This window comes from Nicotiana attenuata, unplaced genomic scaffold (assembly GCF_001879085.1).
Source record: "Nicotiana attenuata strain UT unplaced genomic scaffold, NIATTr2, whole genome shotgun sequence".
Lineage (NCBI taxonomy): Eukaryota > Viridiplantae > Streptophyta > Magnoliopsida > Solanales > Solanaceae > Nicotiana > Nicotiana attenuata.
In genome coordinates this window covers 14,413-27,517 of record NW_017670565.1, presented here as the reverse complement: position 1 = coordinate 27,517, position 13,105 = coordinate 14,413, and the positions used below count along the sequence as shown (strand labels likewise).

General features: G+C 37.3%; 1 protein-coding gene across 2 annotated transcripts in view; it reads left to right on the top strand.

The window, feature by feature from the left end:
- Positions 1-11,862, top strand: part of LOC109241034 (BAG-associated GRAM protein 1-like) — a 16,907-nt gene extending 5,045 nt beyond the window's left edge. For both annotated transcript variants that reach the window (XM_019407740.1, XM_019407741.1), the window contains exons 4-18: positions 196-271; positions 446-574; positions 693-739; positions 3,502-3,619; positions 3,726-3,842; positions 4,260-4,289; positions 4,407-4,506; positions 6,561-6,667; positions 8,525-8,668; positions 8,751-8,855; positions 9,993-10,139; positions 10,239-10,292; positions 10,464-10,527; positions 11,345-11,406; positions 11,520-11,862. In XM_019407740.1, the coding sequence (XP_019263285.1) occupies positions 196-271; positions 446-574; positions 693-739; positions 3,502-3,619; positions 3,726-3,842; positions 4,260-4,289; positions 4,407-4,506; positions 6,561-6,667; positions 8,525-8,668; positions 8,751-8,855; positions 9,993-10,139; positions 10,239-10,292; positions 10,464-10,527; positions 11,345-11,406; positions 11,520-11,648 (1,429 nt within the window). In that variant the 3' untranslated portion in view covers positions 11,649-11,862. The remainder of the gene's footprint in view (positions 1-195; positions 272-445; positions 575-692; positions 740-3,501; positions 3,620-3,725; positions 3,843-4,259; positions 4,290-4,406; positions 4,507-6,560; positions 6,668-8,524; positions 8,669-8,750; positions 8,856-9,992; positions 10,140-10,238; positions 10,293-10,463; positions 10,528-11,344; positions 11,407-11,519) is intronic.
- Positions 11,863-13,105: the final 1,243 nt, after the last annotated feature.

The window sequence follows — 13,105 nt, the reverse complement described above, 5'->3', positions numbered from 1 at the left end:
GGGGGGGGGGGGGGGAGATGGATGGTTATGCTCACAAGGCTTGAGATATATGCGTGTGCGCTCACGTATTCTTGGGGTAATGAGGAATTGATAATTTACAAAAGTTGGCGCAGTTCTTTTATGAAAGCATATGCTCAGCATGTGTTATTGCATCTGTTAAACATATTTCAAGTACTACGTTTGTACCTTTTGTAGTTCAATGATCCCTGGTTCAAGAAATCCTATGTGGGGGGAGGAGTTCAACTTTTCAGTTGATGAGCTTCCAGCAGAGGTAAGCTATTCAACACATCTTATCAAATAAAGCACAAGTGCAGTGCTGTGTTTTTGTAATACTCTTCGGATATACTGCTATTATTTCTATTTGTTACATTAAGTTGAGGCTACATGGGAATGGTGATCTTGGTCATTTTCTTTACAATAATTCTTTTACTTGATTGTGCGGCAGATAAATGTTACAATATATGATTGGGATATAATTTGGAAAAGTGCTGTTCTTGGTTCGGTGACTGTACCTGTTGAAAATGAAGGTCAGACAGGTGCTGTATGGTATACATTGGACAGCACGTCAGGGCAGGTGTCTGTTGATTGTTTCATCTTTTTTTCCTTCTTTTTAGAATAATGCATCATAGTTTTGATTGATGTTGTGGAGGTTCTATCCCAATGAAACTGAATCATGCCCGTTTCTTTTACAGGTTTGTCTTCACATTAAAACAGTAAAACTCAATATCAATTCTTCAAGGTAGGGCTCTGCTCCCTTCTTTTTTTTGGGGCCTTGTGTTTCTTCCAGTTTGAATTTCAACCATTCTGTGTGGGACTAATGCTATTTACTAAAATGCTTAATCTGATAATGGTCATTTTAGCTTATTAGGGTCCCTTATTTTGGTTCATGCTAGCACTCTTTGCTTCTCAAATGCACATACTATTTCAAAAGATGAGTTGAATTTGGGATAGATGTGATTGGATTTCTTACAAAGATGTTTCTGTGTAATGATAAAAAGTAGTTAAATGAATCTCATCTTCCCCTTTTCCTCTTAAAGTCTCCTAACTGTACGGAATGCTGCAAATGATGCTGCAATGAAGTTTTTGATGAGTTACCCTGGAAGGAATGTTGGGTATGATCCTGGTTTGGTAGGGGCTACTGCAAGGCATGTTGTGACGTTTGCATCTGATTGGAAATTCATAATGGTTTTGAACTTAATCGACATGATTTAGACTTCAAATATTTCACTTATTTGTAGTCTGTTTTCCATTCCTTTGTTTATAAAAATGTTTGTATTTATAGTTTTTTTTTTTTTGCACATCTTATTCACCGGCCTAGAAAAAGCATATGATAGAGTACCTAGAAAGGTCTTTTGGTGGCTATTGGAGAAGAAAGGAATTCATATTAAATATATGAATGCGACAAAGGGACATGCATGAAGGAGTTGTCACTAGCGTGAGAACAATAGTAGGAGAAACACGGGAGTTTCCCGTAACCATAGGTGTACATTAGGGATCGAGATTGAGCTCGTACATGTTTACCCTTGTTATAAATGAGCTATCCAACACAATACAAGATGAGGTCCCATGGTGTATACTATTTGCTGGTAATATTGTGCTAATTGACGAAACCGGCGAGGGTGTCAACCAAAAGCTTGGCCTACGGAGAAGCACTCTAGAGAATAAGAGTTTTAGATTGAGCAGAAGTAAAACTAATTCTATGCACGGTAAGCATAGATAACATAATAAGAGCGAAAACGAGGTGAGATTAGACGAGATTGCAGTGCCTAAATGCAAGCAATTAAGATATCTAAGCTCGTTGTTATAAGAAAATAAATTCATAGATGACGATGTTACATAGATTAAATTCAAATGGTTGAAATGGAGGAGTGTTATTAGGGTATTATGTGATAGAAGGATGCCTACCAAAGTGAAAGGAAAGTTTTATGGAACAATTATAAGACCAACAATGTGTAATGAGAGTGATTATTGGGCTGCTAAGGTCCAATACATCCACAAGATGAGTGTCACAGACATGCGGATGCGAAGATGGATGTGCGATAATACAAGACAAGACAAAATCAGAAATGATCACATTCATGAGGAGGTTCAAGTAGCACATTATTGAGGATAAGATCAGAGAAGGTTACTTAAGATGGTATGGTCATGTCCTGCGTCAACCACTAGATGCACCATGGTGAGTCTCGGTGGTAAAAGGAGTCGAACTAGACCTAAGATCACTTGGAAGGAAGTTGTTTCGAAGGACCTACAATCTCTTGAGATCCATGCAGATTTGGCAAAAAATAGGACAAAGTGAAAGAAAAAAAACTTTATAGGTGATACCTACTAGTTGAGTATATATTTTAGTCGTGTTAGCACTTTTACTTTACGTCCTGCTTTTCTAGGAGTTGTTTAGTCTTTCAAAGATTTATACGTCTGTAGAAAATATTAATAAACTCTAATACTTTTTTTTTTTTTTTACTCCCTATGTTCCAATTTATGTGGCAACAGTTCCTTTTTAATCTGGTAAAAAAAGAATAACTTTTTAAATTTGGAAGCCATTTAACTTAAACTTTCCATTTATCCTTAATGAGACTCTTTTATAGCCACACAAATATCTATGGTTTGTGACCACAAGTTTAAAAATCTTCCTTTATTTTTTAAACACCGTGCCAATTCAAACTTCGCCAAGTAAATTTAGAACGGAGGGAGTACTATTTTTATTTTACATATTAGTGGCCTGAGATGCATCGAGGATTGATGTAGCCATCCTAACTTGCTCGGCACTGAGGTTTAGCTGTTATATTACATATGTATTTGTTTTACTTTTTGTTCAGTTGCGTCCTTCACTAAAACCTTCGCTCTAATTGCACTTGAAGTCCAAAAGGACCTTGGTGTTTAATACTGATTTAAATGTGGCTTTGTGTCCTGCTAAAGTCCTCACAAATGTATAATAAATTAGGTTCAGGTTGTGAAATTCTAAATGTCTTGTAAATGACTTGAATGTTTCTAAGAGGATATTTTCAGTTCCCTAAGTTCTGTTCTGGAGAGCTTGTATGGTTGTTAAGCATTCAACATTATTTGTCAGTAGAGCACAGTTCTTAGAACGTAGCTTATATAGCCGTTAAAGAGGTTAGACAGTACTTTCCCTTTTGTGGAACTCCTCTTTTAATAGTTCCTTTTGATAAGTGACTCTTTATATTCTCTATTTCACTTGTTGGCAAGTGGGTAATAAGATGTAATCTTCTGTTTTTTGTTGCACTCTTTAGTAATGCTCTTCTAATTTACATATACAAATAAAATAAGTGAATAACACTTTGAATAAAACTTTCTTTCAACGGAGAGTTGCAGGAGACTTATTTAGGATTAGTTATTCTTTCTATTGCTGGAATATTATTGATTCATCAGAAAAATTATTGATAAATCATTATAGTTCTGTCCTATCTATCTCACCAAAAAATAATTTTTCCGGGAGCTGGTGGATAATGTTCTTTCCCTCTTGTTTTCTTTCTGGTTTCTTAGGGGTTTGAATGGCTGTGGTAATACTCGTAGAAGGATTGCTCTGGATAAAGAAGGACCTACTGTTGTTCATCAGAAACCTGGGCCGCTGCAAACAATTTTTGATCTCCCTGCTGATGAGGCAAGTGCGGATTCGTGTTTGTATAGAGGTCTCTTGGTTTTGAAAGGACACTAAGTTGGAAAATTGGACTATTCAGCTTGATTGCTAAACGAACCACTAATTGCAGGTTGTTGAACATAGTTACTCTTGTGCACTTGAGAGGTCATTTTTGTATCATGGACGTATGTATGTCTCTTCCTGGCACATTTGCTTCCACTCAAATGTGTTCTCAAAGCAAATGAAGGTCAGTTCCACCTTAAATTTCTACGCCCTAAATTGGAAGTTGGAACCTTATGGATCTTCTCTCTGAACTTTATCAAGCATTTGTTGCATACAATCAGGGAATTAGTTACAACTCTTTCTAGTGTGACCTTACTGGTGGATATTGTGAACCTTGGAGAGTGTTATTCAAAAATTTGTTGGAATCTTTTTTCTTGATTGATAAAAAGAATATTGAATCCGGCTAAAGACATTTCTTTTCTGATTTCCCTCGTAGACACGGTTCTATATCCTAATGTTTCTCTTTCTAATCCTGAATGTAACTGGTCATGACCGTATTTTCTTCCCACATTTTTATATGTAGTAAATTCATCTCAAGAATGCTGAAACTTGTGTATACTGTGCTGCTTATTTAACCATGCTTAAATTTCTGTTTTCACAGGTAGTTATTCCTTTAGGAGATATTGATGAGGTATGATATTATCTGTGTGTGTTATCTGGATTTTGTCATTTCCAAGTTGTCACAGTGCTTGGGATGGTTGTCTGGGCAATATTTTGGAAATTGATGGTAGTGTTATTTTGCTTTTAGATAAGGAGGAGCCAGCACGCATTCATTAACCCTGCTATTACAATAATTCTACGTACAGGTGCTGGCGGTCATGGGGTACCTCCTTTAGGAAATCCTGATGGTTAGTAAATCAACCTATTCTTCTAATTCACTCTCATTTATTTTCAATGTTTTTTCTTCATTTAAATGAGCCAGAACGTTGGATAGTGAATGAGCTTTTCCTTTTCTTCTTCATTTATATGGAGATTCATATAGCCCCACCCAAACAGATTTGGGATTGAGGTGTAGATTGATTGATTTGTTAGGAGAGATCTGTGATGATGTGTATAACTCTTGAAGACTGTTCATACCAAGTTTTCCACCCGTGAGAATGCACGGGAGAAAAATCTATTATTGATTAACAATGATACAATGAGCCCTATATATAATACATATTCTACCCCTACTACATATGGGACTAGGACATATTCTACTCCTACTACATATGAGACTAGAATTATTTACACATAACTATTTAACACTCCCCTCAAGCCGGTACATACAAATCATATGTACCGAGCTTGTTACATAAAGTGATCGGCGCAAGCGAAATACAAGGCCACTAGACTCCCCCTCGAGCAACAAAACCAGGTGGTTGCTGATAATTAGAAGTTGACCAAAAGTCGCCGGAGAAAATTGAAAATAGTGAGATTAAGACGAATTACACACTTCAAAATAGGTTCTAAAACACCACCAGAAAAAAGAAACTTCTCTGGAAATTACTGTTCACGCCGGAAAAAATAAAATTTGTCGGAATTTGATGTAATTTCTATGGGTAGGGTCGGAATCACTGGACGAGTAAGTTGTCCTGAAGAAGTTTTATCAAAAAGTGGCCGGAATGGCTCACACGCGCCGGAAAAGTTATTGTAGCTCGCCGGCGAATTCTAAAGTTCTTGGAATCTGTTGTAGGAAATTGTACTGGTGGACTTGGAACCACCCCACGGAAAATTTATCCTAAAGAAATTTTTGAAAATTCTGGCTAGAAAGTGCTCCACGCACCGGCGAGTGTGTCGGACGCGCTCGCCGGAACCCTGGCGGCGAGTGGAGGCGCGTGAGGGACTTTCTGCCGGAGCGATTGACTGAGGTTTTGTCGCCTGACTTTTCCGAACAATATGGTAGTGTTGGTTTTCGCACAACACTTACCAATAAGGAGATAACTCAAATCAATCTTGAGTCGTTAACCTGAAAGACGCACGGTGACTGACTTTTCTGTTTCGATTGGACTAGGATTTCTGGGCCTTGGTCACACAAGGGTTTTGGATCTAATGGTGGTACTGGTATATGCACAGTACCACTGTAGCAGTGATGAACCTTGGGAACAAGACGAAGTTGTCGGAAAATTGCACGGCGACGAGATCTTTCTTCCCGGATGTGGAATTACGCACAACGTTAATTTTCTCACTGAAGCTCTAATACCATGTGAGAATGCACGAGAGAAAAATCTATTATTGATTAACAATGATACAATGAGCCATATATATAATACATATTTTACTCCTACTGCATATGGGCCCAGACCCTACAGTGTGGGATAGTACGGGGTATGTTGTTGTTGTTGTTGTACTCCTACTACATATGGGACTAGGATTATTTACACTATCTAAACCACCTACCAAGTTCATATACCTTTCTCCTTGGCTGGATCAAAATATTATCTACTTTTATGAAAATTAAAGTTTTTGAAGTACCATGTATTATATAACCCAACAGTTACTCAGGACCTAGTTCTAAACTTCTCAATGCAAACAACAACAACGACCCAGTGAAATTCCACTAATGGGGTCTGGGGAGGGTAGTGTGTACCCAGACCTTGCTGTTTCCGAAAGACCCTCGGCTCAAGAGGACAAAAAGAAACTTCTCAATGCAACAGTTTCCTATTTCTGCTACTTAAAACACTAAAGCTATTTGGACTAAAAAAAGAACTTTAAAAGCTGTTGCCCCCACATGTTCTTCTGGTTAACAACAGACTACAAAATATGCACAATAATCTCCGCTATAAATACCCTTGCAAATGAATACGAGATTCAAATTGAAAAGAAGAGAGGCAGTTTGTTTACTCATGTTAGAGAGCGAGTTATATTGACATTCTGGATTGTTAATATCTATTTGCTAATCACATACCTTTTCAACTTCCAGGGAGGGTACGATATATGTTTGCGTCTTTTTGGAATAGGAATCATGCAATTAGAGCCTTGCAACGGTCAGCAACAGACTACCACGCCATGCTAGAAGCAGAGAAAAAGGTTTTTCTGTGCTTTTAATTAGTCTTTTTTCTGATGACTAAGCAGTTATACATCTTTAGTGAAGGTTACTTGCTTGTACAACATCCTGGAAGTCAAATTGCCTGCTTCACTGTGTTTTCTTCTCTCTTTTTTTTTGGGTTGATGAAGATTTAGTGATGAGATCGGGAAATCCCACATACAAGGTGTATATAAAAGTAGATAATCTAAAAGAAAGACATGATTATTTTCAAACAACATCAACACTAACACTATATCACTTAGTGCTCCATTAATACGGAAAATTTCCAATTATCTGTACAAACAAGTTGTCTATCCCTTCAAATGCTCTCCTATTTCTCTCTTGGCATATTATCCACATGAGTGCCGGAGGAGCTCTTTGCTCTCCTCCTCCTCCTCTCTCTTCTAATTTTTATCCTAGAAGCGTCTCTCCTACAGTCTATAGTATCACCCATTCTTCTCCAAATCATGCTCCAGACCATACAACATAATCTGTATGCAGTAGGACAGAGAATTAGTTAGTTATTGACATCCTCTGCCGCTTGCTTCACTGTGTTACATTGGAAATATTTCCTACCTAAATTAAATGTACCAAAATGTTAATGGAGCCTATAGGGTAGGTATCATGAAAGATACAAGTTCTAATGTATTAGCATAGTAGACATCAAGATTAGGTTTTTCTTCTATTTGTCTTAATTCTTGTCGATGCGAGACTTCCGCCAGCGTAGTTAATATCTCTATTTGTGCTCAAGGTAGGAAGTAGTCTTTGGACAGCAGTATGATTACTATTTTCATGGATCTCATGAAGAGCTGTAGTGTGGTAGGAAGCCGTTTATGCTGATTAACACAGAGGCATGTTGATGTACATTCCAAGCACGAGAATAGTTAAAGAATTTAAAGAGAGAAAACAAAAAAGAATAAAGGACTAGATTACTAGAATACATGTGTTGAGTTTGTGATGGACCGTGTTTTATTTGCTTGTGTTCAAACATTTATAATGATTTGACCGCCTGGTAGCGCAGAAGAATGACGTTAGAAACCTTGCTTACAATCAAATAGACCCTTGTTCCAAGGGAAAAAGGGCGTTTCATGGGTGAGTTTATCTAGATCAAGTGTATGGTTATGATCCTAGACAATAATGTTAACATTGTGAGTAGGGGACATGGGCCTTTTCAGGGCAGAAGCAACTTCATCTCTATAGTCTCTCTTTCATGTAGAGACTTTACTTTTAGTGTAGCTTTTTGTCATGCAGATGTTGGGTTTTGTAGGAAGGATTATGGCTTGTAAACCAAGGCAAACATCTCTTAAGTACCATTTACGAGTGTCTTCAAGGTGAATGCAACGGGTAACTGGAAGGAATGTCCCAATCAACTAATAAGTGCTTCAGAGAAAACGTGTGATTCATGCGGAGGGTTTACTTTGCCTGTTAATTGTTGCCTGCCTAAATATCTTTATTACAAAAAAAATGAAGCTCATGTTGCATTTTTCTTGAACACCTTATCAACTTGTTGTCCAAGTAGAAGAGCAAAGGAATACACTCTTGATTTGGAGGCTGCAAAAAATTGCTATGTCATTTAAATACCAATTTGTTATTATTGCTGAATACTTCTGATCTCAGATAATGGTTCTTATGTAATGATTCACTTTTTTGCTGTGAGCTTGTTGAAGCAACATCATGTGCAGAGATGTTCTTAATCTCATCAGTTTTTAATTTTCTCATAAATCTCTATGCTAGGAATTTGTTATTACTTAGACGTGTTTTGGTCTTGACAGTTGTTCCCCAGAATCTCCTTTCTCTACCTGTTACCATTTATCTTTTTGGTTGTGACAATCCCAAATTTTCTATCTGTTTTCTTTTAGGAGAGGGAACAGTCAGCACTACGTGCACATAGCAGCTCGGTTAAAGGAAGTAAAAAGATGGATATGAGTCGGAAGGAAAATGTGTCGAAGACTGAGAAATCTCAGCCTTTTATTAAAGAAGAAGTCCTTTCTGGTATATACAATGTATGTATGAGACCTAAGCTCTTATCTTTTAGCAACTAGAATCTCTTGATGCATGATACATGATTTTATTAAAAATTTTCAGGACATTTTCCCATGCACACCTCAGCAGGTTTTTGACTTACTACTGGCTGATGGTTCAAATTATACTATTGAGTATCGTACGGCACGTAAAGATTCTAATATCAATGTAAGTTCAACCTTCCATATGCATATAGTTAGAACCCGTTTGTATATTATACATTTTGGAGCATAAGTTCTACAGTATTTGTCTTTTTGTGGGTAGGGGGGGGGGGGGGGGGATGTTTTAGTAGAATTAGATGTCAAAATGGTTTCTAGCTCAACTAAAATGCATCTTTTGGGTCATGGGCCCAGTCAAAAGTAAAAAAAGGTTGCTAATAGCTGAGTTCCAAGAGGCAATTAGCAAGTAAGAAAATACGAAGAACCTCTGGTTTGATTATCAGGTTGCAGTGCTTGTGCTTCTAGTGCAGTTTCTTATTAATCTCTATCTTTTTATTGGAAAGCCAGTAACCAGAAAAAGTGAACTTGGTGAAATATATTTGCTCCATAGCTTGAATGTGATGGTATGTTGTGTATACATCCAAATCTGCATGAAGTCTACTCAGTGCGGATATGCCCAGGCCTGCCAGAAAGGGCTGAAGAAGGGCAACTGTTTTTAATGTCTGATGAATTAGATCAATTACTGTCATTATCGTATCTAAGCACTATTCCTGCACTTTGAGGATTTTAAGATTAACAAGGAATAAATTCTTATATTATAGTGTTACTAAACAGCTCTAAATCACCCAAAATATGAGTGGACAATTTAGCAAACTAAATTTAGCTTTATTCACTCTTTCTGCATACTACAGCAAAGAAAGTTTAATATGAGTTACTTCTGGATGGAACAGAAAGAAGCAAGCTTTCAGAATGATGAAAACTACTGCTTAAGTTTAGTTGATGTGTTCCTTGTGGACTAGACCTCTGTGTTCTTTTGTCTGTTAAATTCTCTGGCCACTGCTGATATTAATTCATTAAATTAGTTGTGAAGCACCAAAACGTCATACTACGAGAAGAAAAGGAACTAAATAAAATATTTGACCGTCATAGATGTATTTTGTTTATCTTGATGGAGCAAATTAGTCATTGTCTCAGGCATAAATGTTTTTTCCTGCGATGCAGTTAACAAAATTTAAATTATCTTTGCGAGGAGACATTACTGTGTTTCAGTTGGTCCTGTCTTGAGCTACAATGACCCAAAATAGAAATTGCTTTACCTCTGTGGCCTTAATGGTGACTAAACTTTCGAATGTCTTTATTTTCTTAGGTCGGTCAATGGCATTCTGCTGATGAGTATGACGGTCAAGTCAGAGAGATTACATTCAGAACCATATGTAACAGTCCCATGTGCCCCCCAGATTCAGCAATGACGGAGTACCAGCATGCCGTTTTGTCACCGGATAAGAACATGCTTGTATTTCTCATCATTTAGTGCCACAATTATTTACTGGTTGCTTTTATGCTTTGATCATTTGTCTTATTAGTTTTAATTTACCATTTTCCTTTCTTCTAGGTTTTTGAGACTGTACAACAGGCACATGATGTCCCATTTGGATCATGCTTTGAGGTGCTGTTGCGTTTGGTCATCAGACCATATTCTTTTCCAGTATTCGTGGTTTCAATTCCATGGAAGTCCTTGTAGATAATAACCCCACTTTTGCTTTGTTCCATGGCTTATCCGCTAAGGATTGTCCCATATTTATCTTTCTTATACTGATTAGATTTGATATTGAATCAGGTCCACTGTAGATGGTCTTTAGAGGCATCTTCTGAATCATCCTGCGTTTTAGACATAAAAGTTGGTAAGTTTCGTCTAGGCTATGAATTTTTGTTCAGTTTGTAGTGTTCAATCCATTTGTCACTTTTCTGGGTCCTGGTCCCGAGTCCTTTTTGATGAGGTTTGTAAATGAAGCATTATGGCATTCTGAAGACGTCTTTAGAAAAGGGCATCGCAGTTCTTCGTGGCAATCCTTGATACTAGATTCCTGCTAGAAACAGACCTGGATCTGGAATATTTAATTATTCAGTTGTAATGCGCCACCTGGAATAACTTTACCTCTCTAAGAGATCAACTAGTCTGCCATTAATCTCTAGAGCAGCTTTGGGCCACTCATCTTTCTAAGTCATCCTCGTGTTACAGTTCTGGGCTTCTGGCCGTCTTCTAGCTTATATTTGTTGTATGTATGTTTTCTGTCAGTTAACTTACTAGTCACCTTACATGTATTATTCTTTTGTTGACTCTTTTGGGGCTTCTACCCTTATCATTTATTACACGTAGATTTTAAGTCAAGTGAGAAACTGCTTGCCTGGTGCAATGGTTAGTGCCTTCACTTGTTCTTCCCAAGTTCCACCTTCTAAGGTTATCTGATCTTAAGTTGCGGTAGTCCAAGCTGATTGTTCAGTATTTGCATTGTCGTCATTATTTATGTCTATGTATCTGTGTGAAGTATTAGCATGATGCAGGCTAATGGGTAGTTAATAGGTGTCTGTTGTGTTACGTAATGGGTATTGTGAACATTGCGGTAGAACCGGGAAGATTAGAACCTAGAGTTTCAACAGCATATTCAAGAATGGGGATATGATATTGTAAAGGTGAACTAACTTCCAAGATTTGAACAGGTGCACATTTCAAGAAATGGTGCATTATGCAGTCTAAAATTAAGGCAGGAGCTGTTGACGAGGTAATTATCACCTTTGGAAGGATCCTTTTCCATTTATGTATAGCTAAGGTGACTTACAAGAGATTGATATGACTTCTTTTATTCCCTTACTGTCTTCCACCTCCCCTATGCAGTACAAAAAGGAGGTTTCGACAATGATCCAAATGGCTCGTTCATACGTTGAATCCAGAAACTCAGGAAGTGAAACACAGAACGTTGCATCTGGGCCTTCCGTTACTCAAGAAACTGCTAGTTTAGGGTAAGATTTACTTAGTCTCAGGAATCTTGTAAGTGTTCCATATTTCTGTTTTGTTTCTTTGTAAGTAAGATAGTACTATAAGTCCATGTAATTTTATCACAATCTTTTGATAGTAATTGCACCCTATTCCCCAAACGGAGGTCCAGTGGTGCGCTTTTATAATCTATGGACACAGTTTTTGTATTAATGATAGCTGATTTTTTCTGGTTTTTTCAATATATGCTTTTCTCAATATTGCTCTTTTCAAATGCAAAAATAGAAATTTATTATCTCATCTCATCAATTTGGGAGCAGCTCCTCTCCAGGCGGTACTTACTTTTTCCTTATCGGGTAAAACTTATCCACACCGTGTTTTTACCGATCCAATGAATAACTTGTGCCGTTACATACACTGTTATCACTTACTATTATTCTATGTTATCACTTTGTCTTATTAATAGATACACATACGGACATCAATTTTATAACTTAATTATGGTAAACAAATGTGGTTTAGCATAAAACAGTGTGTGCTGTCCAATATATGAAAAAGATGCAGCCAGCAGTTAAAAGAAAAATTAACTGATGTTGTTGACAGCATTGAACTTACCTTATCTTCATCTTATTAGGCTTTGACCATACAGCATTGTGTGTCAAGATTCACTTTACAACATTAGAAACATGCATTCAAAGAAAGAATTACACCCCACATCACTTGGCCTAATAGGCCAACCGAAAATGGCCCACATTTGAAGCTCTTACCCTATTTAGCCCATGTTGTACATAACTTGAAAGAAACTTTTCAGCCTTTAGCCCACTATTAAAGACATACTTTTAGGGTTTTTATTGTTTTCTTTTTTCTTCATTCCCTTCTCTCTCACCGCCTCTCACTTCTTTCTTTCTAACCCACATAGATCCCTCATCCTCTCTTAACCTAGCCCCCGCAATTCCCCCTCCTCTACCCCCCACGCAGTTCTGCCATTAATGGCTCGAAGAAAGACTCCGTCGTCCATGGTGGCAAGCAGAAGAATGAAGAAGATTTTTGAAAGAAACATGAAAATACACACAGATCTGAAAATAAATAGCTCTCACTACTAGAAATCCGGTAAAAAGCGACCACAAAAAGCGACCAAAGTTGGTCGCTTATAGGCCTAAAAGCGACCAAAAAGCGACCAAACATGCCTGGTCGCAATATAGCTGGTCCCTTTATTTTAGGGACCAAAGTTGGTCGCTAATTAGCGATCAACTTTGGTCTCTAAGGTAAAGGACCAAATATTCCGGGTAAAGACTATAGCGACCAACTTTGGTCGCTTTATTATTTTAATAATATAATTTTGGCGACCAAAGTTGTTCTCTAAATGATAAAAAACATTTTTTTTTATTTATTATTAATCATAAAAAAGCGACCAACTTTGGTCTCTAATCCAAATATTATATTTTAAAATCTGAAAAATATAGACCAAGGTTGGTCGCTTTTTTATT